The 26,457-nt window shown below is 38.9% G+C and overlaps 1 protein-coding gene across 2 annotated transcripts in view; it reads right to left on the bottom strand.

Annotated features, from left to right (window-relative positions):
- Nucleotides 1-26,457, bottom strand: part of SCAI (suppressor of cancer cell invasion) — a 132,663-nt gene that overhangs the window by 37,439 nt on the left and 68,767 nt on the right. For both annotated transcript variants that reach the window (XM_060153297.1, XM_060153296.1), the window contains 3 exons: nucleotides 5,649-5,744; nucleotides 4,986-5,072; nucleotides 3,682-3,780 (listed from right to left, as the gene is read on the bottom strand). In XM_060153297.1, the coding sequence (XP_060009280.1) occupies nucleotides 3,682-3,780; nucleotides 4,986-5,072; nucleotides 5,649-5,744 (282 nt within the window). The remainder of the gene's footprint in view (nucleotides 1-3,681; nucleotides 3,781-4,985; nucleotides 5,073-5,648; nucleotides 5,745-26,457) is intronic.

Genomic DNA, 26,457 nt, shown 5'->3' with positions numbered 1-26,457 from the left:
GGAAGCAACCTAAGTGTCCATCAACAGATGAATGGATAAAGAAGATGTGGCACATATATACAATGGAATATTACTCAGCCATAAAAAGAAACAAATTGAGTTATTTGTATTGAGGTGGATGGACGTAGAGTCTGTCATACAGAGTGAAGTAAGTCAGAAAGAGAAAAACATATACGGTATGCTAACACATATATATGGAATCTAAAAACAAAAAATGGTTCTGAAGAACCTAGGTGTAGGACAGGAATAAAGACGCAGATGTAGAGAATGGACTTGAGGACACGGGGAGGGGGAAGGGTAAGCTGGGACGAAGTGAGAGAGTGGCATGGACACATATACACTACCAAATGTAAAACAGATAACTAGTGGGAAGCAGCCATATAGCACAGGGAGATCAGCTCGGTGCTTTGTGACCACCTAGACGGGTGGGATAGGGAGGGTGGGAGGGACACACAACAGGGAGGAGATATGGGGATATATGTATATGTATAGCTGATTCAGTTTGTTATAGAGCAGAAACTAACACACAAACAAACAAAAAGAATCTGCCTGCCAATGCAGGGGACATGGGTTTGAGCCCTGGTCCGGGAAGATCCCACATGCCATGGAGCAACTAAGCCTGTGCATCACAACTACTTGAGCCTGTAGTCTAGAACCCGCAAGCCACAACTACTGGAGCCCGCATGCCTAGAGCCCATGCTCCACAACAGGAGAAGCCACCGCAATGAGAAGCCTGCGCACCGCAACGAACAGTAGCCCTGCTCACTGCAACTAGAGAAAGCCTGTGCACAGCAACAAAACCCAATGCAGCCAAAAATAAAATAAGTAAATTAAGAAAATAAAAAATAAAAACTTCAGGGCTTCCCTGGTGGCGCAGTGGTTGAGAGTCCGCCTGCCGATGCAGGGGACACGGGTTCGTGCCCCGGTCTGGGAAGATCCCACATGCTGCGGAGCGGCTAGGCCCATAAGCCATGGCCGCTGAGCCTGTGCGTCCGGAGCCTGTGCTCCGCAACGGGAGAGGCCACAAGAGTGAGAGGTCCGCGTACCGCAAAAAAAAGTAAAAACTTCAGTACTGTCACCACTAGAGGTGACATGATTTTCTTTGGCAAAGTTCTGCTGGCACTCCATAATTGCCGCCTCGTCTAACCTGTTAGGACCACTACTTGTAAGATGCCGACTCTTGACACACCTGCCTGAGAAACTGTTTTTCTGGGTGGCTAACTGAAATATCTCCCCCCAGCCTCTGTGTGCTTGGAAACTTCACCTTCTCAGGATCTAACTGACCAGATTCAGCCTTAGTCATTTACAACCATCAGGGTTTGCAGCTTCTAGGACAAGTGATTATGTGCTATTGTCTTCTCCGCCAAACACGATGGGCCATGGAATTAGGACATGCTGAGAGTTGTGTATGTTTGGTGATAGGCAGTCACCTTGGTAATTGTTGGAACATACCATTCCTCCTGGCTTTGACACAGTCCTTAGGTACTGAGACAATGCAGAGAGAACTTGGCCTTTGGAGGAGAGATTTTTGCTTTTTAAAGCTACTGTGAAATTGTGGAATACTTTCTTACTCAGGTTTAATCTACCAGCTGTTGATTTTAGCAGCTGCTGCCAACTGCTACCTTGACTGGCCCCCTTGCCCTCGATGAACTGAGAAACAAACAACTTACCAACTGAACAAAATCTTTCCTAAGGTACAGGGAACAAGGTCAAGATTTCACAGACTGGACTGTCCTTTGATGCTATGTTAGTGGCCTAAGGCAAGAGATTTTGTTATCCTGGTTCCAAATAATCCCACCTCTGTTCGTCTACCCTGCTCTAGGAGGCAGCACAGGAAAACAATTCATATGTGGTGTTTGCTATTAGTGTAGAAAATGATTTTAGTAAGTCAGACTGTTGGGTTTTAAGCCAAGGGACCTAAGGCCAATTTCCCTTTTGGCAAATTAGAAAATGCAGAAAAGTGAATTATATAAGGTATTTTACTATTGCTTAAAATAGTTCTTTGCTTATATGTATTTTTCATACTCATAAAGTGTTACATAGCCCTTTTGCATTTTTTTAGGGATATAATTTATCTCACCAAGAATTCAGACAAATTGTACAACATGAATGCAAAAAAAGGGGAAGTTGGAGGAAATACATCTATAGTGAAAGTATCTGAAGCAAACCATAAGAAAATCTGAAAGGATAGTAATTGATGGAACTTCCTGATAGAAGGAGGAAGTAAGGCCAAAAAGTCTTGGGGGAAAAATGTAGACTTCAGCATCCACACACCTCACTTGTTTCAAGCAAACTCCTTTAGACAAGTGTGAACAAGATTTGCAAGGGAATGAAGGGGATTTACAAGAGTGGGGCTTTCCCCAAAATGTTGCTGTTTAGCTGGAAAGCTTATGGTAGCCAACCACAAAGTGTTCTCTAGAAAAATAGGTAAAAACTATGTTTTCTTCTATTTCTAAGAGAATATAATCTTTCCACTTATATAACAACTGTGAGTTCTGTTGCTGAGAGTAGAAAGAACTTTCAGATATTCCAACAATTCCTGGAATGCTAGCAATAAAGATTCTCCAGCAGATCCCTGATTATTTCAATAATTACTTTCTCATCTGGAATCTACCTGTACTCCAAATATGTCTGGGACACCCATGAAAAGGTAATCATCTAAAAGGAAAAGAGAGGGATTTCCCTGGTGGTTCAGTGGTAAAGAAACCATCTGCCAATGCAGGGGACACGGGTTCAATCCCTCGTCCGGGGAACTAAGATCCCGCATGCCGTGGGGCAACTAAGCCCGTGCCACAACTACTGAGCTTATGCGTCTCAACAAGAGAGCCCGCACACTGCGAACTACAGAGCCCATGTGCTCTGGAGCCCGCGCACCACAGTTACAGTGCCCACACGCCCTGGAACCCACATGCCACAACTAGAGAGAAGCCCACGTGCCACAAGAAGAGCCCGCGCACCACAATGAAAGATCCCGCTTGCCTCAATGAAGATCTCGCGTGCTGAAACTAAGACCTGACACAGCCAAAAAGATAAAGAAAATAAAGAAATAAAAATAAATAAATATTAAAAGGGAAAGAGTACACTTGCCCGGCTTCTTTTCATTTTCCTTCTCTTACCCTAGCATTGACCACACTGCGAGATACATAATAAGTGCTCAACAGATTACTATTGGGGATGAATAACTTCTACATGATTTTTTTTCCCTAACAGTGGAGCTACACAACTGCAAAATGGTATTGGATTTATAAAAGAAAACTCAAACAGCATTACAGCCTTTTCTTTAGTCCTATATGACAGTTGTCAACAGGGTTTTGAATGTATACGAACTAAGATGACACAGGCTAAACAGAACAAAGGTATCAGCTAAGCCTCATTTTGGAGTTGTTTCTTTTCTATGAAACTTCGTGTGACTGCAATCTCTCATAAAGAAATAATCCACCCTTCCTTTGTGCTCTGACTCTACCCTGGTACTGTGACATCTGTTACAACATCTGTAATATTTATTGTTTTTAGGTAACACATCTCCGTATGCTTAAGAAGGTCTAGCATATAGCAGGCACTCAATAAATCCCATTAAATAAATTAAAGTTATAAATAAATGTGTGATTTTCTGCATAATTTCCACAGACTAAAAATGCTGAGTGCTTTATCTTCTTCTTTCTGAAAATGGTAGGTGCATACCTGTCCTCTTTATTGACTTGAGAATAATATGATCTTTGTCTGATTGCAGAATAGAAGGAGAAAGCTTCATTCAGATAGCTGGTCTCAGATGTGCGCAGGCTATGAGAAGAAAAAGAAACTCTTTACATTTGACAGGATCTCAATCTCTTCACCATGATAAATACTTGTTCCATTATTCCTCTCTTCCTCTACTCCAGGGGATGGGAATGACTATCCTAAATTTGAGTCAGCAAAGCAATAATCATATCACCCTTAAAATGTATAAAAAGAATAGTAACGATAATAAAAAAAAACACCTCCCCGCCGCTCCCAAGCCTTTTTTGATGGCAACCCAGAGTACACGTTATTCTCATTCTTCAAAGGGCCTCTCCAAACAGCCTTCCATTCAGTTAAATCTTCCCACCTGGGACCAGGTCTTTCATGACCTTCCCCAAATTCATATAGTAATTTGTCCTTTGGCTCATTTCTTTAGTTTTTTCTCAGAGGACTCAGAAATGGACTAATCCATATTAATCTTCATAGGATGCTGGTGAGTTGGATTTTCTGTTTAACATTTCTAGTTTGTTTTTTTAATTGGAGTATAGTTGACATACAATAACATTTGTAGTGTTATAAGGGATTTCTTAAGAAAATATTCTACCAGGGAAGGTGATTTTAATGATGGGAATCTGGGTGGCATGCCAAAAGACAGGGAAAGGAAGGAATTTTCTGGCCTATTAAACTATAAATGGTCCAAGCCTTTTTATGAAACACCTGGTATCACTTAATGATAATGAGATATTTAGATCCTAAAAGGAGCTCTCTTCTTTCCTTGCCTCATGGGTGGGACTATACAGATGATATTGCACTAAGGATACAATTTAAAGTATCTTTATTGACTTCATGTAACCTTTTAGACATATATGAGGATGAGCTTTAAGGTATCCTCCTGAAAACCACTCCTTCAAACATACCAGTTATGATATGTCTCTGTACGGTATCAAGATTCAGGTGAAGCCATTAAGAACCAAAAAATTCATTTAGTATTTATCTTTTATCTAAAACCAAGATCATACTCCTTTAAGTTTACAAATGAGCCTGACCAAACGAACTGTGTGGAAGGTGAGCCTCTGAAACAAATAATGTCACTTTGATTATGGAAGGGCATTTAAAAATGCTGTCTTGATCAATATGATCTGAACTTTTAGGATTTCATTTGTAACTCCTCAGTTTTCCCTCCTACCAGGTATGTATCGATGTATACTTCTGCATGCTGTGTTCAAATCAGGACAACGCTTTATGTTTTCCATTTGCAATTCACTTACTAATAATGGTAGTATAGCTGCCCAATCTTAGAAGCAATTTCCCCTATTTGCCACCGCTTCAAGCCATACCGATTATCCAAGACTTGTCTGTTTTACATAGGAAATAAGAAAATAGAAATAAGAGAATATAAATTTCAAAAATAACCAAATCTGTTAATTTAATAGGATAAAGTATCACCCAATTCATCATGAAATTTTGAATACATAAATTGAAATTCATGAATTTTTCATGAGATTTCAACATAATCATTCAATTAAATTCAAAAAGCATTTATAAAATGTCTATTTAAAGTAAGTTGAAATATAAAAACAAACTTCTTTGAGCTACATGCATGAAAATTAGAAGCAACCCCCCCCACCCCCGCCAAATAGCTTTGCCCAAAAAACAACATCTATTTTTAGAATGAAACCATGAATCTGCCTATCCATGTTAGAGTTAATCTGCACCATTTCAGATAATATTGTCTTTAAAAATCAAATAGTATTTACATTTGAAAACCTTAAATAAATGGGGAAAAATCAGTTTGCTTTCATTTGGGTCACAAAGATGAAATATATTAAGATACACGAAGAGATAAAAAGCACTGCGGTGGTATATATTAGTCAAACTGTTCCTAATAAAAAATGGACCCTCACTCTCCTTTAACTGTAAAAATCCTTTACCGGTGCTGCTGCTGGAACTTCCAGAGTTTGGTGTAAACATCAAAAGTTCTTCCAAAATAAGACTGCCACTGCTTCTGCCCATATTGTGGCAAATCTCTGTAATGACAAGTAAACATATATTAATTTTAAAACTCGTATGCTACTTGGAAATTGAGTCTTATGATGATACAAACTGGATGGATTTAAAGCACTTGCATTCAGGCTTTCCTTAAAAAAAAAAAAGGTACATTTTTTAGGGCAGAAATAGTTCTATTACGGGGGTCCAGTACACATTCTTTCCTGTTCTTCTCTCCTACCTCTGACAGCTCATTTGTAGGCTCCTCTGCAGATGCCTCTCCCAGGAGGTTTCTAGCACTATCTCCCTTCTTTCTGGGTGCTCGTATTCATACTCACTTATATACCGATAACTTCCACATGTTTGTCTTCAGCTAAGAAGTCAGCACTTGGAAAAACATTGCTTTAGGGAATAAATCTAGAAGTGGATGTGCAGGTGGTATTGTTGTTCTCCACTATTCTACCCCCTCCCTATAAGTGAAACTATATATCCTTGTCCTTGGGCCTGGCCATTTAACTTGCTTTGGCCAATGAAATATAAGTTATCTACCACATGTCTGAGAAGAAGATTTAAGAGGTATTACATGGTTCAGCACTTTTACTTTTCCCTCTGACCTAAGACCAAGATAGGGCTGCTCCTCAGCCTGGAACACAGAAGGCACATTTAATGGAACCTCAGAACTGCAGACAACTTGTAACTAACATGGGAGCCGGAAATAAATTTCTACTATAGTAAGGTACTAAAATGTTGGAGTTATTATAGCAGCTAGTAGAGTTATTACAGGAAAAGCCAGTAGAGAAACCGGTACCAGGAGTAGGTTACTGTCCTAAGAAATACATTATGTGACACTGGCATTGAGACTGAGTGTCAAGTAACTGTTACTGAAGGCTGTCATATAATACAGTGGCAAAACTGCATTTGCCTGCAATAACTTGGAAAGTAGATAATGTGACTAATGAACTTGTGGATTTATACAAATAAGCCAGGAAACAGTATGCTATTAGGCACACGTAACAAAATATGAGAAAGAGATGAACTCAAAAAAGAACGAGCTGCGAGCAGGGCTGAAAAGGAAAAGAGGAAATCCACAAATTCCAGAACTTTCAAGATTGAAAAATACAACAATTTCTAATGCATAAATGTAAAAGACCCAGTTGAGAAATGCTAGCTATAAGCAGCACCTAGACAGTCTCATCCCCAGGGCAAAGCCTCTTCATTAAAGCCTGTGAAGAAATTTATGAAAGTGGCGCCAAGTACATTCTTTCAGGGGGACAAAATAGATCTGGGGAAAGAATCTAAGGATTTGGCTGTCTTGTAGAAGGCTGATAAGCTCAAGGTTACCTGTAAAAGAGTCTAGAAGAGAGAGAGGGGAGTGTCTCGAAATATTGTGGGCATGGCTATTGGTATGTGGAAGCTAACCTGAATCAAACAGACAGAGTCAATGAAATCCTGAGAGCGTTGTACTCTCAAAAGCCATTTGTGTTATAAAGGAATAATAAATACTCATTGATTACATCATGGTACACTTCTTATCTCACTCATGCAACTGTGGACAGCTAGTAGTGGATGGCCTCCCTTGAATGTTTAGCCTGGCTGGCAGCTAAGGTGCTGGGTCACATGTTTCTCATCATCTAACAGGCTAGCTTGGGTCCATTTACATGAGGTGGTTGCAAGGATCCCAACAGCAGCAAAAGGGAGGGCAGCTCAGATATGCATTTTTCTTTTTAAGACTTTCCATCATCTTTGCACTGTCCCATTAGGCAAAACAAATCTCATGGCCAAGCCCAGCGTCAGTGTGAGAGGGGGATGACTCATGGGCATGGATATGGGGAAGGGAATGACTTTTAAAAACAATCTGTCACAGAGACCTTATGCTTTTCTTTCTTTTTCAATTTGTTTAAAAATAAACAAATATATTTATTTATTTATTTATTTATTTATGGCTGTGTTGGGTCTTCATTGCTGGGCACAGGCTTTCTCTAGTTGCAGTGAGCGGGGACTACTCTTCGTCGCGGTGCACAGGTTTCTCATTGCGGTGGCTTCTCTTTGTTGCGGAGCACGGGCCCTAGGTGCACGGGCTCAGTAGTTGTGGCGTACGAGCTTAGTTGCTCCGCGGCATGTGGGATCTTGCCAGACCAGGGCTCGAACCCATGTTGCCTGCAGTGGCAGGTGGATTCTTAACCGCTGCGCCACCACGGAAGTCCCTCTTTTTCAGTTTTGAAAATATGTCTCTTAGAAAACAAAAATACTATACAATGTATAAAGCAAGAAATAAAAAACACCTTACTGCTTTTCCTTTCTAGTTCCCAGAAATAACCACCACTGAAAATGCATTTTCTCTCTATATTTAAATATATGTCAGTTTATCTATTATTTTACATAAATGGGATCAAACTATATATAATATTCTCTAACATGCCTTTTTAGTTTAATAATATATCAGGTTTCTTTAATGCATATAGAATTACATCAATATTTACTGTGTAGAGTGTCGTATATAATGAACCTATCTACTTAACCAATCCCCTCCTGATGGACATTCATATTGCTTCCAGTTTTTCCCTGTCATAAAAATGCTGCAATAAACATCTTCATACTAATAAACTTGAATAGTTATGTGATATGAGTAAAAGGCAAATTTCTGTAAGTGGAATTAATGAGTAAAAGAAGATGTGCATTTCTGTACCGGATGTTAAGACAATGAGTAAAAAAGCAAAAGGTTTTCCTACCCAAAATTTTCAGACACTACAATACAAGACTGAACTAGCAATTCCAGTTTTAAATCTATTTCCATTATCCTTACAATAAGTAGAAACTCATTTCAGATTACCGAATAGGTTAACTACAGACACTAGTTTCCAAATTTATTGCAAGTTTTTATCCTTTTTATGTCTCCATGGATCTCTAGTGAGAGGGTGCATTAGGAAGAGCTAATCAGTTATTTTTATTTTTATTTTTTTTAGTTATTTCTGAGATATACATTTTAAAATACTAACTAGAATTATGACTTATAACATTATACCAGAACATATAAGATTTTTAGGAATTTCATGTATGTCTGAAACATTTATATTAACATATTTCCATACAAATAACCCAAAGAAATTTTAGTACTAGTTTTGTTTTTTTTAAGTTTTTATTTATTTTTTTATACAGCAGGTTCTTATTAGTCATCAATTTTAACACATCAGTGTATACATGTCAATCCCGATCGCCCAATTCATCCACCACCACCACCACCACCACCGCTTTCCCCACCTGGTGTCCATACAGTTGTTCTCTACATCTGTGTCTCTATTTCTGCCCTGCAAACCGGTTCATCTGTACCATTTTTCTAGGTTCCACATATGTACATTAATATACGATATGTGTTTTTCTCTGACTTACTTCACTCTGTATGACAGTCTCTAGATCCATCCACGTCTCAACAAATGACCCAGTTTCGTTCCTTTTTATGGCTCAGTAATATTCCATTGTATATATGTACCACAGCCTCTTTATCCATTCGTCTGTCGATGGGCATTTGGGTTGCTTCCATGACCTGGTTATTGTAAATAGTGCTGCAATGAACATTGGGGTGCATGTGTCTTTTTGAATTATGGTTTTCTCTGGGTGTTTGCCCAGTAGTGAGATTGCTGGATCATATGGTAATTCTATTTTTAGATATTTAAGGAACCTCCATACTGTTCTCCATAGTGGCTGTATCAATTTACATTCCCACCAACAGTGCAAGAGGGTTCCCTTTTCTCCACACCCTCTCCAGCATTTGTTGTTTGTAGATTTTCTGATGATGCCCATTCTAACTGGTGTGAGGTGATACCTCACTGTAGTTTTGATTTGCATTTCTCTAATAATTAGTGATGTTGAGCAACTTTTCATGTGCTTCTTGGCCATCTGTATGCCTTCTCTGTGGAGAAATGTCTATTTACGTCTTCTGCCCATTTTTGGATTAGGTTGTTTGTTTCTTTAATATTGAGCTGCATGAGCTGTTTATATATTTTGGAGATTAATCCTTTGTCCGCTGATTCATTTGCAAATATTTTCTCCCATTCTGAGGGTTGCCTTTTCGTCTTGTTTATGGTTTCGTTTGCTGTGCAAAAGCTTTTAAGTCTCATTAGGTCCCATTTGTTTATTTTTGTTTTTATTTCCATTACTCTAGCAGGTGGATCAAAAAAGATCTTGCTGTGACTTATGTCACAGAGTGTTCTTCCTATGTTTTCCTCTAAGAGTTTTACAGTGTCCGCTCTTAAAATTAGGTCTCTAATCCATTTTGAGTTTATTTTTCTGTATGGTGTTAGGGAGTGCTCTAATTTCATTCTTTTACATGTAGCTGTCCAGTTTTCCTAGCACCACTTATTGTATATCCTTGCCTCCTTTGTCATAGATTAGTTGACCATAGGTGCATGGGTTTATCTCTGGGCTTTCTATCTTGTTCCATTGATCTATGGTTCTGTTTCTGTACCAGTACCATATTGTCTTGATTACTGTAGCTTTGTAGTATAGTCTGAAGTCAGGGAGTCTGATTCCTCCAGCTCCATTTTTTTCCCTCAAGACTGCTTTGGCTATTCGGGGTCTTTTGTGCCTCCATACAAATCTTAAGATTTCTTTTCCTAATTCTGTAAAAAAAATGCCATTGGCAATTTGATAGGGATAGCACTGAATCTGTAGATTGCTTTGGGTAGTATAGTCATTTTCACAATGTTGATTCTTCAAATCCAAGAACATGGTATATCTCTCCATCTGTTGGTATCATCTTTAATTTCTTTCATCAGTGTCTTGTAGTTTTCTGCATACAGGTCTTTTGTCTCTTTAGGTAGGTTTATTCCTAGGTGTTTTATTCTTTTTTGTTGCAGTGGTAAATGGGAGTGTTTCCTTAATCTCACTTTCAGATTTTTCATCATTAGTGTATAGGAATGCAAGAGATGTCTGTGCATTAATTTTGTATCCTGCAACTTTACCAAGTTCATTGATTAGCTCTAGTAGTTTTCTGGTAGCATCTTTAGGATTCTCTATGTATAGTATCATGTCATCTGCAAACAGTGACAGTTTTACTTCTTCTTTTCCGATTTGGATTCCTTTTATACCTTTTTCTTCTCAGACTGCTGTGGCTAAAACTTCCAAAACTTTATTGAATAATAGCGGTGAGTGTGGGCAACCTTGTATTGTTCCTGATCTTAGAGGAAATGTTTTCAGTTTTTCACCCTTGAGAACGATGTTGGCTTTGGGTTTGTCGTATATGGAGGTTATTATGTTGAGGTAGGTTCCCTCTATGCCCACTTTCTGGAGAGTTTTTATCATAGATGGGTGTTGAATTTTGTCAAAAGTTTTTTCTGCATCTATTGAGAAGATCATATGGTTTTTATTCATCAATTTGTTAATATGGTGTATCACATTGATTAATTTGCGTATACTGAAGAATCCTTGCATCCCTCAGATAAATCCCACTTGATCATGGTGTATGATCCTTTTAATGTGTTGTTGGATTCTGTTTGCGAGTATTTTGTTGAGGATTTTTGCATCTATATTCATCAGTGATATTGGTCTGTAATTTTCTTGTTTTGTAGTAGCTCTGTCTGGTTTTGGTATCAGGATGATGGTGGCCTCACAGAATGAGTTTGGCAGTGTTCCTTCCTCTGCAATTTTTTGGAAGAGTTTGAGAAGGATGGGTGTTAGCTCATCCCTAAATGTTTGATAGAATTCACCTGTGAAGCCATCTGGTCCTGGACTTTTGCTTGCTGGAAGATTTTTTTTTTTTTCCTGGTACACAGGCCTCTCACTGTTGTGGCCTCTCACGTTGCAGAGCACAGGCTCCGGATACGCACGCTCAGCGGCCATGGCTCACGGGCCTAGCCGCTCCACGGCATGTGGGATTTTCCTGGACCGGGGCATGAACCCGTGTCCCATGCATCAGCAGGCAGACTCTCAACCACTGCGCCACCAGGGGAAACCCTGCTGGAAGACTTTTAATGACAGTTTCAATTTCATTACTTGTGATTGGTCTGTTCATATTTTCTCTTTCTTCCTGGTTCAGTCTTGGAAGGCTATACCTTTCTAAGAATTTATCCGTTTCTTCCAGGTTGTCCATTTCATTGGCATAGAGTTGCTGGTAGTAGTCTCTTAGGATGCTTTGTATTTCTGCGGTGTCTGTTGTAACGTCTCCTTTTTCATTTCTAATTTTATTGATTTGAGTCTTCTCCCTCTTTTTCTTGATGAGTCTTGCTAATGGTTTATCAATTTTGTTTATCTTCTCAAAGAACCAGCTTTTAGTTTTATTGATCTTTGCTATTGTTTTCTTTGTTTCTATTTCATTTATTTCTGCTCTGATCTTTATTTCTTTCCTTCTGCTAACTTTGGGTTTTGTTTGTTCTTCTTTCTCTAGTTCCTTTAGGTGTAAGGTTAGATTGTTTATTTGTGAGATTGTTTATTTGCGATTTTTCTTGTTTCTTGAGGTAGCCTGTATAGCTATAAACTTCTCTCTTAGAACTGCTTTTGCTGCACCCCATAGGTTTTGGATCATCGTGTTTTCATGGTCATTGTCTCTAGGTATGTTTTGATTTCCTCTTTGATTTCTTCAGTGATCTCTTGATTATTTAGTAACGTATTGTTTAGCCTCCATGTGTTTGTGTTTTTTACGGTTTTTTCCCTGTAATTCATTTCTAATCTCATAGCGTTGTGGTCAAAAAAGATGCCTGATATGATTTCAATTTTCTTAAATTTACCGAGGCTTGATTTGTGACCCAAGATGTTATCTATCCTGGAGAATGTTCCGTGCGCACTTGAGAAGAAAGTGTAATCTGCTGTTTTAGGATGGAATGTCCTATAAATATCAATTAAATCTATCTGGTCTATTTAAAGTTTATGTTTCCTTATTTATTTTCATTTTGGATGATCTATCCATTGGTGTAAGTGAGGTGTTAAAGTCCCCCACTATTATTGTGTTACTGTCGATTTCCTCTTTTATAGTTGTTAGCAGGTGCCTTATGTATTGAGGTGCTCCTGTGTTGGGTGCATATATATTTATAATTGTTATATCTTCTTCTTGGATTGATCCCTTGATCATTATGTAGTGTCCTTCCCTGTCTCTTGTAACATTCTTCATTTTAAAGTCTATTTTATCTGATATGAGTATTGCTACTCTAGCTTTCTTTTGATTTCCATTTGCATGGGATATCTTTTTCCATCCCCTCACTTTCAGTCTGTATGTGTCCCTAGGTCTGAAGTGGGTCTCTTGTAGACAGCATATAGATGGGTCTTGTTTTTGTATCCATTCAGCAAGCCTGAGTCTTGTGGTTGGAGCATTTAATCCATTCACGTTTAAGGTAATTATTGATATGTATGTTCCTATGACCATTTTCTTAATTATTTTGGGTTTGTTTTTGTAGGTCCTTTTCTTGTCTTGTGTTTCCCACTTAGAGAAATTCCTTTAGCATTTGTTGTAGAGCTGGTTTGGTGGTGCTGATTTCTCTTAGCTTTTGCTGGTCTGTAAAGCTTTTGATTTCTCCATCGAATCTGAATGAGATACTTGTTGGGTAGAGTAATCTTGGTTGTAGGTTCTTCCCTTTCATTACTTTAAGTATATCACACCACTCCCTTCTGGCTTGTAGAGCTTCTGCTGAGAAATCAGCTGCTAACCTTATGGGAGTTCCCTTGTAGGTTATTTGTTGTTTTTCCCTTGCTGCTTTCAATAATTTTTCTTTGTCTTTAATTTTTGCCAATTTGATTACTATGTGTCTCGGCGTGTTTCTCCTTGGGTTTATCCTTTATGGGACTCGCTGCACTTCCTGGACTTGGGTGGCTACTTCGTTTCCCATGTTAGGGAAGTTTTCGACTATAATCGCTTCCAATATTTTCTCAGGTCCTTTTTCTCTCTCTTCTCCTTCTGGGACCCCTATAATGTGAATGTGTTTGCGTTTAATGTTGTCCCAGAGGTCTCTTAGGCTGTCTTCATTTCTTTTCATTCTTGGTTCTTTATTCTGTTCCACGGCAGTGAATTCCACCATTCTGTCTTCCAGGTCACTTATCCATTCTTCTGCCTCAGTTATTCTGCTATTGATTCCTTCTAGTGTAGTTTTCATTTCAGTTATTGTATTGTTCATCTCTGTTTGTTTGTTCTTTAATTCTTCTAGGTCTTTGTTAAACATTTCTTGCATCTTCTCGATCTTTGCCTCCATTCTTTTTCTGAGGTCCTGGATCATCTTCACTATCATTATTCTGAATTCTTTTTCTGGAAAGTTGCCTACCTCCACTTCATTTAGTTGTTTTTCTGGGGTTTTATCTTGTTCCTTCATCTGGTACATAGCACTCTGCCTTTTCATCTTGTCCAGCTTTCTGTGAATGTGGTTTTTGTTCCACAGGCTGCAGGACTGAAGTTCTTCTTGCTTCTCCAATCAGTTATTTTTATTTTTTTTTTAATCATTTATTTTTAAATTGAAGTTTCTGTTAGAATCTTTAAGACTCTTACCAAGTGGCTACTGCTAGGAAGACAGTATTTTATATAAAAGCATTAGGCAGCAACATTAACTTCATGAGAACTGATAACCCTTGAGTGCTTCTTTAAAGATACTATGTAAAGCCTCTCTGCAAATTTTCAAGTAAGCATTTGCCTACAAGTTCCTTTGCATTTCCAAAACTGACAAATTTAATAAACCTCAGTAATACATCTTATTAAGGGAGAAAACAGAATTAGAACTCAGTATTTTATTTCATGACTATATAATTTCAGGTGTTTGGTGGAAAGGGCTTTAGGGGAAGGGACTTTTCTATGAGGGCTAAAAGCACATAAAATGTGGTCGGCCTAAAAGGGTTAGAACAAGGCTCCAAACGTAAGTTGTAATATACAAGTATTTTCTGATTTATAGCTATGAACGATGTAGACTAAATTCTATACAATTTTTGTTAAAAGAATTTAGTGCATCTACCATTCCAGTCTGAACACTCAGCTATAAAGACAGCAATGTCTTTTTCAAAACAGTGTTTAAGTTTTTTTTTAAAAAAAACTTCCTAAAGGGTAAATCCCATGAGCACCCTTTTTCTAGTGAAACATATCATAGAAGCTATTATACTCTAATAGGATTAGAGTCCAAAATTAACTAAGGTACTTTATAAAGAGTCTTAGATAAATTCCTCTACTATTCAGAGCTTGACTCTGGTTTTAAACTCTGAATATACCATCTGGTCATTATTACTGTCAGTAGAGATAGGAAATTAATGGTCCATGGAATTAAATTAAATGGGGCTGTGTGAATTATCCCATAAGCTAAATGACCTTCTATTTCACATTTTGCAAAGGCACCTCTGTTATAAATTGGCTGCTCATATTCTTTTGCCAAGTTTTCAGAGGAAATCGAAAGCGCGATGCTAATCTCACTCTGTTTTAAAATCCTCAACTCTTATCAGCGAAAGTTGGGAGACTATTAGTGCAAATGATTAAACCTACTTCTCAGAGATGTTGTCGAGATGGCACTTACGAAGTTTCTTCCAAGTTTCTATAAATTGACCATCTTTACTAAACTGAATTAGCTAAGATCATTGATGCCTACCGACACCTAAAATCCAAGTCCAATAGCTACTTTCCAGTCCTTATATCAGTGCTCCCTATGACACTGACATGGCTCATCACTTCTTCACCATCTTGTAACCCTCTCTTCTTTCTGTTCTAACAGTCTCTTTCATTGGTTTCTCTTTCCTTAGTCCGGTCCTAAAATGCATGGCTTCCCCAGCATAGGTATGTGTAATACACATAAACACACAGACACACAGACACACACACACACACACACACACTAAAATGAGGATCAGAAAGCTTAAATGATTTGCCTGGGAACTCATGGCCAGTAAATTGTTGAGTTATGACTGAAATTCATAACCCCTTTGCGCCTGTAATCTAATACTCTCTCCTTTCTACCACAGGGAAAAACAACCTAGATTTTGATTCTACATTAGTAAAGTCCTTCTCTGGGAGCTCACTCTTAGAATGCTGTTGACAATAACATTGTGACTTGTTTTGACAAGTCAAAAACTCTGAGTTGTGTCCTAATAAGCCGAAGATTAGGGCACACAGAGAGACATCTGGGATGCACGTCCTCAAAGAGACGACCATGTGAGATCAGAGCAAGAAAATGGCCATTTGCAAGCAAGCCAAGGAGAGAGGCTTCAGCAGGAACCAACCCTGCCAACATGCTGACCTTGGACTTCCAGCCTCCAGAAGTGTGAGAGAATAAACTTCTGTTGTTTAAGCCACCCAGAGTGTGGTATTTTGTTATGATAGCCCTAGCAAACTAAAATAGTAAGTGATAAGGTAGCCTTCAAATCCCAAAATACAAACGGGTGGGAACAAATCAGCAACAGCCAAAAGACCTGCACGCTATCAGTATCTGTGCAGGAAGAGAGAGAAGAAACAATGGGGACAGAGGATGGACTATGAAGAAGAGAACCTCCCAAAACAGCCAGTATGTATCCACTGGAAAGCACAGTGGACCATTATGAGAACAGAAGCTAAAAGGTGGAGGAATTCTGCCTGAGCCAATAGCCACATGTGGCTAATGAGTACTTGAAATGTGTCTAATTAGAATTGAAATGTGTGAAAGTATAAAATATTCAGTGTACTTCAAAAACTCAGTATGAAAAAAAAGAATCTCAATACTTTTTTTATATTGATTACATGTTGAAAGAAAATATTTTAGATATATTGGATCAAATAAAATATACTGTTAAAATTAATTTCACTTTTTTCTTTTTACATTTTTAAAATCTGCCTACTAGAAAAATTTTAAATCACATTTGTGGCTCACATTAAATTTTTGTCAGTCAATGCTTCTCTAGATCACGTGATTATGACACCTACTGCACCCTGGTGGCAGCCCTCCTCAACTGCAAGTGCAACTATTTTGGGTAGCAAACCATATAAAATGAAAGCAGGCATCACAAGCTTGTACAGATAGTTAAGGGTATTACCTCTGAAATAACATATACTTTATTATTACCTGTTCGCAGAACTTTGCCTCTAGGAAAGTATTAATTTTTTGAAGAAGGAAGAGAAAGGGGAAAAAAAAGAGGGACGAGAGAAGTAAGAGAGAGCGCAAGAGGGGGTGGGGGGAGAAAGGGGACAGTGGAAAAAACTGTTAATTTCCCAGTTATCCTTTCCTATATAGGAACCAGGGCATCCTAAAAATAGGCTGTTGAAGAAAGCATTGTAGATGATTTCTTCTTTACTTTGAAATATAAGGAGCATATTTAATAAAAATTTCTGCCATTATTTTTATTTAAGGTCAATACACTTCACTTTGGTGCACTTCTTTGCATATTTGTTTGTTTATTTATTGCCTCCAACATTTATTTTGGCTTTGAGTATTTGCTCCTCTGGAGTCAAATAATTAGTGATTTGCAGGCCTCTGCTGTTTCAAAAGTCATGGATATCACTGGTAGGCACAGGTGCATATCTCAAATACATGTCTCAAGATGCTGCCTTAAATAATCTCATCAAGTATTCCATTCTGCTTCGACAGTCTTAGTCACCATGGTAACTAGAACCCTGCAAGCACTTCGGCTTTTGATGGTTTTCTGACATTATTCAAAGCTATTTCTAACATCATTCTCACTTCATTATTACTGTAACTACATATGCAAGAGCTATTATAAGCAATACGCCATTCATTTAATCTATTTCTCACTCTCTGGACTATGTTTTCTTACACGGTGAGTGGATAGAAGAGATTATTTATTATGCACATATTTTAAGGAGGTATTTTCAGTCAAGTTGTAGTGATGTGCATGAACCTAGTCTGTCACACAGAGTGAAGGAAGTCAGAAAGAGAAACACAAACATCGTAAATTAACGTGTATATACGGAATCTAGAAAATGGTACAGATGAACCTATTTGCAGGGCAGGAAAAGAGACGCAGATGTAGAGAACGGACTTGTGGACATGGCGGGGAAGGGGAGCATGGGATGAATTGAAAAAGTAGCATTGACATATATACACTACCATGTGTAAAATAGACAGCTAGTGAGAAGCTGCTGTATAGCACAGGGAGCTCAGCTCGGTGCTCTGTGATGACCTAGAGGGCTGGGATGGGGGGTGGGAGGGAGGTTAAGAGAGAAGGGATATATGTATACATGTAGCTGATTCACTTCGTTGTACAGCAGAAATTAACACAACATTGTAAAGCAATAATACTCCGATAAATAAATAAAGTTGGTCTAATAGATCTATACCAAGCCCTGCTGCCTGATATCAGAAAATGCACCTTTTTTACTTACTGTTGGAATATTTGGCTGTATATTGGGCCACTACAAAAATCTCACTCATTTAAAAAATATTTTAAAAAAGATATTCATGAAAAAAAAAAGATATTCATGGCTGGGAAAATGAAAAGGCTCTGACAACTTGGATGACAACTTACTACATATAAGGCGAAAAGATACACCTTCAAGAGTAAAGAGAAAGTTTATTGTACCCAAATAAGGCATTACATATATAGACACTCTAGCCTTTCATGCACTGAAACATACTTTTTCACTCTGCTCATAAACAGTTAAAAAGCCCAAGTGAGGGAATATAAGGGGGTTGCTGCCGTGCTGTTATGTTCTCTTTCTTTGTCCAAGTACAAGGCCCATGGATATGTTCAGTTTGCAAAAAATACACTTATAATACGTGTACTTTTCTGCAAGCATATTAACACTGCAATAATAAGTTCAATAACCAGCTTGTGAACTCAAGAAAGAAAGAGAAAACACAAAGGAAAACTTGCCAAAAGATAAGCACCAACAGTGAAGGGAAGGCTGGGAATCACAGGCCCCATGTTAAAAGCTGATTCTGGGACTTCCCTGGGGGCGCAGTGGTTAAGAATCCGCCTGCTAGTGCAGGGGACACGGGTTCGAGCCCTGGTCCGGGAAGATCCCACATGCAACGGAACAACTAAGCCCGTGCGCCACAACTACTGAATCCCACGCGCCTAGAGCCCGTGCTGCACAACAAGAGAAGCCACTGCAATGAGAAGTCTGCACACCACAATGAAGAGTAGCCCCAGCTCGCCACAACTAGAGAAAGCCACGCACAGCAACGAAGACCCAATGCAGCCATAAAAAAAATAATAATAAATTTATTAAAAAAAAAATCTGATGCTATTCCACCTGGACTCCCACTTCACCCCTTTCCCCGAAGGTCCAAAACTGGTCCAGAGCCACTCCCAATATATTTCTCTTTCTCTATAAACACTGTGATTCTGTTTTCTATTCAGACCAACACAAAAATGGGGGGTTGGGAGGGGGACGACCAAAAAAACTCTTATTTTAATTATTCCCAAGGAATCTTTTCTATTTCAAAAGAAATGTGCAAAAACTACATCAATGCTTGAAAGCAGAGATGTGTTTAATTTCCATAACTCAAAGAGGTTCTTCGGAGAAAAGTGTGGGGAAGAATGCCACACATCCCTCCAACCCACCACCATGGGCAACTAACAGACCTACAGATGTTCTGATCGCTTTCCAATCAAGCTCTAACAATGAACAAAACACTTCCATTTATATAAACAAGCACAGAAAACACACACACTCACATGCACCAGACACCGTGAGAAAATCAGCCCCCCAAAAGAGACCAAACTGAGTACTAAGAGCAAAGAGTCCCCACTAAGAGTTAATATGGCTTATAGAACATAAATTTAACAGAGAACTTCTGATAAAACAAGATCATGTAAAACATACTATTTTCACAATTTGCTTTTTAAAATTTAACCACATACTGTGGGCAACTTTTCATTTATACCTCCACCAACATCTTTTTAATAGTTCTATATTATTCTGTGTGTGTGTGTGTGAAATGAATTTTCTTTAAAAATGAAAAGAAAGGGGCTTCCCTGGTGGCGCAGTGGTTAAGACTCCGCCTGCCAATGCAGGGGACACAGGTTCGAGCCCTGGTCTGGGAAGACCCCACATGCAACAGAACAACTAAGCCCGTGCGCCACAACTACTGAGCCCGTGAGCCACAGCTACTGAGCCGGTGCACCTAGAGACCATGCTCTGCAACAAGAGAAGCCACCGCAATGAGAAGCCCGTGCACTGCAACGATGAGTAGCTCGCCGCAACTAGAGAAAGCATGCATGCAGTAATGAAGACCCAACACAGACAAAAATAAATTTTCTTAAAAATGAAAAGAAAAAGGAAGAGTCAAAGTACTAATCTCTCAGTAAACTACAGACTTGCATTGGCACTAGCCACATCTGCTCGAACAAAAACCCAAAAGCATATAGAGAAGATATATACTTTACTCACCATAAATCTAGTTTTTGTAGAAATAATTAAGGCTTGTTTAAAATGAAGGGGACCTGGGACTTCCCTGGTGGCGCAGTGGTTAAGACTCCACACTCCCAATGCAGGGGGCCCGGATTCGATTCCTGGTCAGGGAACTAGAGCCGACATGAATGCCACAACTAAGAGTTCACAGGCCACAACTAAGGAGCCCATGTGCCGCAACTAAGAAGGCAGCGAGCTTCAACTAAGGAGCCTGCCTGCTGCAACTAAGACCGGTGCAACCAAATAAATAAATAAATAAATATTTAAAAAATAAAAATAAAAAAATAAAATGATGAGGACCCTTCACTCAAAACACTGAAAATAAATCCCTGGTGGATTTGCTTACCCACTTTTCTAAGTCAGAATGATATCATGAAACGATCACCACAATAACTCACAATAATAACATCCATCACCATACGTAGATATCAAATTATTTTTTCTTGTGATGAGAACTTTTAAGATCAACTTTTTAGCAACTTCCAAATATACAATACAGTATTATTAACTATAGTTACCACACTGTACATTATATCCCTATTACATACTTATGCTATAGCTGTAAGTTTGCACTTTTTAACCCCCTTCACCCATTGCATCCCCGCCCCCCTCTTCTGCTGCTGGCAATCACCAATCTGTCCTCTGTACCCATGAGCTCGGTTGTTTCTTTTCTTTTGCTTTGGTTTTTGTTGTTGTTATTTTTAGATTCTACATAAAGTGAGATTATATGGTATTTGTCTTTCTTTGCGTGACTTCATTTCATTTCAGCATAATGCTCTCAAGGTCTATCCAGGTTGTAAATTCCAAGATTTCCTTCATTTTTAATGGTTGAAGAATATTCATATACATATATATATATATATATTCCACAATTTCTTTATCCATTCATCCGTCAGTGGACACTTACATTACTTCCATATCTTGGCTACTGTAAATAATGCTTCAATGAATATGGGGGTATATATATCTTTTCAAGTTAGTGTTTTCATTTTTTTCGCATAAATGCCCAGAAATAGAATTGCTGGATCCTGTGGTAGTTTTAACTTTTTAAGAACCTCCATACGGTCTTCTATGGTGGCTGCACCAATGTACATTCCCTCCAACAGTGCACAAGGGCTCCCTTTTCTTCAATCCTCACCAACATGTGGTATTTTTTTGTCTTTTTGATAACAGCCATTCTGACAGGTGTGAGGTGATATCTCATTGTGCTTCGATTTGCATTTTCCTGATGATTAACAATGTTGGGCACATTTTCATGTACCTGTTGACCATCTGTACATCTTCTTTGGAAAAATAACCAGTCAGATCTTCTGACCATTTTCTAATCAGATTGTTTGTTCTTCTGATTTTGAGTTGTACGAAAAGGATTAATTCCTGAACCCAATATAGTTCTAAGTACTCAAGAACTAAACTGAAATAGGTATCCTAAGCATTATAATAAATTTCTCTGACAATGAATAAAGTCCTAAAGATTAGATCTCACATGATGTTTCCATGTATTAGGGTTTCCTACTATTTCCACAGACACAATTTTACTCTGCAGTTATTTTTAAAATAAATAAAACCTTTGTTACAGTTAAAATGGCACTTTAAAAGAATCAAAATGAGGGAATTCCCTGGCAGTCCAGTGGTTAGGACTCAGCGCTTTCAGTGCCATAGGCACAGATTCAAGCCTTGGTTGGGGAACTAAGATCCCACCAGCCGCACGGTGTGGCCAAAAAAAAAAAAAAAAAAAAAAATCAAAATGAGAACAGTTTTGAGCTGGTAAAATGTATTTACACAACCAAAACACTGAAAGAGAAGGTGAAGTTCACCTTTATTTTTAGGTAACACATATTTTTGGTATGTGGCCAAAGGATAGAGATGTACCTGAAAGTGATTTATACACCGTGGAGTGCTATGTGGAAGTGTGTTCTGTCATTGTTACTGTTTCAGCAGTCACAGAGTGATTTGAGTCCAGCAGAGAGTCTCCAGCAGAAGACTACTTGAACTTTATGATTCATTTATGATTCAGAATCAGATCCAGAAAATAACCCTTTTTAAGAAGAGAAATGCCACTGCTAAATTCAATATGCTTCTCAGACATACTGAATAAAGAATTTCCATTCACAAACACATTAAAATTTCTAGTGTCTGTCTTATTTGAATATACAGATAGAACAGCTAGTAAACTTTGGATCAAATACATAATATCTAGTTTTTTAAAAAGCAGTATAGCAAAAACCGCTGATATGAAATGACAAGGTGAAATGTGTTGGGCATATGGTGGACAAATTGAATACATTTTCTAAAAATGTTGAGAAAAAGAATAGAGATGAAAATCAAAAGAGAGTAGATGGTTAATAGAGGCTTTAGATTGCAAATTCAATCTAAGCATTACAGGTATGAACAAGAAAGGAGAAACAGGGAACAAGCAAGAAGAAAGAAAAAATGAATTAATCAATTGAAAAAAAAAAGTTTTCTGATAAAGAAATGCCTAAGATCTCATACCATACACAAAAGTTAACACAAAATGGGGCTTCCCTGGTGGTGCAGTGGTTAAGAATCCACCTGCCAATGCAGGGAACATGGGTTCGAGCCCTGCTCTGGGAAGATGCCACATGCCGTGGATCAACTAAGCCCATGTGCCACAACTACTGAGCCTGCACTCTAGAGCCCATGAGCCAAAACTACTGAGCCCGCATGCTACAACTACTGAAGCCCACACACCTAGAGCCCGTGCTCCACAACAAGAGAAGCCACCACATGAGAAGCCTGCACACCGCAATGAAGAGTAGCCCCTACTCACCGCAACTAGATAAAGCCCACGCGCAGCAATGAAGACCAAACGCAGCCAAAAATAAAAATAAAATAAAATAAAAATAATAAAAAACTTATAAAAAAGTGAACACAAAATGGTTCACAGACCTAAATGTAAGAGTTAAAACCACAAGACTCTTAGAAGGAAACATCAGCCGAGTAAATCTCAGTGACCTCAGGTTAGGCAATGATTTCTTAGATATGACACCAAAAGTACAAGTGATGAAAGAGAATGACGAGTTGGACTTTATTAAAATTAAAAGTATTTGTGCTTCAAGGGACACCATCAAGAAAGTGATGAGACAACTCACAGAACGGGAAAATATATATCTGCAAATCATTACATCTTACAAGGGACTTGTATCCAGAATATACAGAAAATGACTACAACTTTAAAATTAAAAGATAAATAAACCTATCTGAAAATGATCAAAGGATTGGAATAAATATTTTCTCCAAAAAAAAGACATAAAAATGGCCAATAAGCACATGAAAAGATGCTGAACATCATTAGGGAAATGCAAATCAAAACCATAATGAGATACAACTTCACACACACTAGGATGACTATCATCAAAAAGACAGACAATAACAAGTGTTGGTGAGGATGTGGAGAAACTGGAACCCTCATACATTGCTGGTGGTACAGCCTCCTTGAAAAACAGTCTAGAAGTTCCTCAAAACGTTAAACTTAGAGTAAGTACCATATGAGCCAGCAATTTCACTCCTAGGTATATATTCAAGAGAACTGGAAACACATGTTCATCCAAAACCTTGTTCACAAGGTTTTGGCTGAAACCCAACTCAGCCAAAAATAAAATAAATAAATAAATTTATTTATTAAAAAAAAAAACGACTTCAAACCAGGGTGTACTGGGGTCGTTTTCTGAATTATAATAGTGAAAGAAAAGAATTCTTTAAAAAGATGCATTTAATCTATAAAGCAAAAGAAACCAAACTGATCTCAAAGATCTCTTCTGTAGCACAAAATAGGAAGCAGCAGAGTGTGGGAGTTAAGAATACTGTCTTTGGAATCCTTCATTTAACAGATGTTTGTGAAGCACCTGTGACGTGCAAGACCCTGGTTTAGACAGCAGAGAAACAGTGACACATAGGGTCCTACTCCTAGGGATATTTCATTCTAATGTAGGAAGACATCATAAGCAAATAAGATCACTTGAGGTAGCGATGAGTTTTATGAAGAAAATTAAATAAATATAGAGATGAGAAAGTGATTGAAAGTATAGCTTTAAATACAGTGGTCATGGAGGACTCATTCGATGACCCTGTATTATCTTTATAATTGTAAGTTTTTTTAAAGATATATATATATATTTTTTTTATTGTGAAGACGTATTTACTCTCATGCAGTTATTTAATAACCGATGTGAGTTAAAAGCTCCTTCAGTATCTCCAAGGTGTGCAGAAAGGTGCATTACCCAGTGCAGGTTACCCTCCTCACTTAAGGGCATTCTTCTTTGGGGAGGTGGGAATGAAAATGGGCACAGCATTTTAGTTGCTCAACATTATTTACTGTTTACGAAGCCAGGTAAATTACATATAAGTAGACTCCAAACATTCTACTAACACCACAACTAAGCAGCAGAGTATCAAAATGATTAAACCTGAAGCAACTATATTAGAGTCAAAAAATCTACAGGCAAGATTCAAAAAACTTATAAAGCAGAAGGGCAATAAACTTCTGATAGGCAGTAAACTTAATTCACAGAACTTTCTTATCCTTCCTTATTCTCTCAGCTGTATGTACCTCGATGAAGTAGGCTTTGTAAACGTGTTCCAACTCCCCCCAGTCAGAGGGTTTGCCATATTCCTAACATTGCATTTTAGAGACTTATTATTTTGATAGGTGGGACTTTTAAAAAAATTTTTTAAGGAAGTGTCTTGGAGGGCTTCCTTGGTGGCGCAGTGGTTGAGAGTCCGCCTGCAGATGCAGGGGACACGGGTTTGTGCCCTGGTCCGGGAAGATCTCACATGCTGCAGAGCGGCTGGGCCTGTGAGCCATGGCCGCTGAGCTTGCGCGTCCGGAGACTGTGCTCCACAACGGGAGAGGCCACAACAGTGAGAGGCCCACGTACCGTAAAAAAAAAAAAAAAAAAAAAAAGAAGTGCCTTGGCGTATAGTTGATTAAAGATATATTCTTTAGGGACTTCCCTGGTGGTGCAGTGGTTAAGACTCCAGGCTCCCAGTGCAGGGGGTTGGGGGTTCGATCCCTGGTCAGGGTACTAGATCCCACATGCATGCTGCAACTAAGAGTTCACATGCCACAACTAAGGAGCCCACGTGCCACATCTAAGGAGCCAGTGAGCGGCAAATAAGGAGCCCATGAGCCACAACTAAGGAGCCCGCCTGCTGCAACTAAGACCCAGAGCAACCAGATAAATAAATAAATAAATAAATACTTTTAAAAAGATACATTCTTTAAAAAGAATTTTTTTTAATTAATTAATTTATTATTTTTGGTTGCATTGGATCTTCATTGCTGCGTGCAGGCTTTCTCTAGTTGTAGCGAGCGGGGGCTACTCTTTGGTGCGTTGCATGGGCTTCTCATTGCGGTGGCTTCTCTTGTTGCGGAGCACGCGCTCTAGGTGCGCGGGCTTCAGTAGTTGTGGCGTGTGGGCTCAGTAGTTGTGGCCCATGGGCTTAGCTGCTCCACGGCATGTGGGATCTTCCCAGACCAGGGCTCGAACCCATGTATCCTGCACTGGCAGGTAGATTCTTAACCACTGCGCCACCAGGGAAGCCCAAAAATATGTATTCTTTAAAATAAACTCTGTCAGTACAATTCCGATCCTAGGGATGTAGAATAAAATTATAAAATATGTGAAAAGAAGATTGCATTTTTACCCAGAAATAAATTGCAAATGAAAAATAACTCACTAGGGCTTCCCTGGCGGCGCAGTGGTTGAGAGTTCGCCTGCCGATGCAGGGGACACGGGTTCGTGCCCCAGTCCGGGAAGATCCCACATGCCGCGGAGCGGCTGGGCCCGTGAGCCATGGCCGCTGAGCCTGCGCGTGCGGAGCCTGTGCTCAGCAACGGGAGAGGCCGCGGCAGTGAGAGGCCCTAGTACCGCTAAAAAACAAACAAACAAACAAAAACCAAACTCAGTGGGCTTCCCTGGTGGTGCAGTGGTTGGGAATCTGCCTGCCGATGCAGGGGACACGGGTTCAAGCTCTGGTCTGGGAAGATCCCACATGCCGTGGAGTGGCTAGGCCCGTGAACCACAACTACTGAGCCTGTGCGTCTGGAGCCTGTGCTCCGGAACGGGAGAGGCCGCGACAGTAAGAGGCCCGCGCACCGCGATGAAGAATGGCCCCCGCTCGCCGCAAGTGGAGAAAGCCTTCGCACAGATGCAAAGACCCAACACAGCAAAAATAAATAAATAAATAAAAATACTTTATCAGGAAAAAAAAAAAAACTCACCAAACACAACACTGTAAATCAACTATACTTCAATAATTAATTAATTAAAATAAAAATAACTCACAATCTTTACAATTATTCACTCCTATATAAAGTTTCCCCAAAAAACCTATTTATCCTTAGTATTTTACCCATAGCATGAATTTATTTATGACTGAAACTAAGCTATTGAAGCTTTAGGTCTGAAGTAAGTCAATATCCTAAGAATCTCATGAAATGA

The sequence above is a fragment of the Lagenorhynchus albirostris genome, chromosome 7 (genome assembly GCF_949774975.1).
Source record: "Lagenorhynchus albirostris chromosome 7, mLagAlb1.1, whole genome shotgun sequence".
NCBI lineage: Eukaryota > Metazoa > Chordata > Mammalia > Artiodactyla > Delphinidae > Lagenorhynchus > Lagenorhynchus albirostris.
The sequence above is the reverse complement of the archived record's forward strand: the minus strand, read 5'-3'. Positions and strand labels throughout refer to the sequence as shown.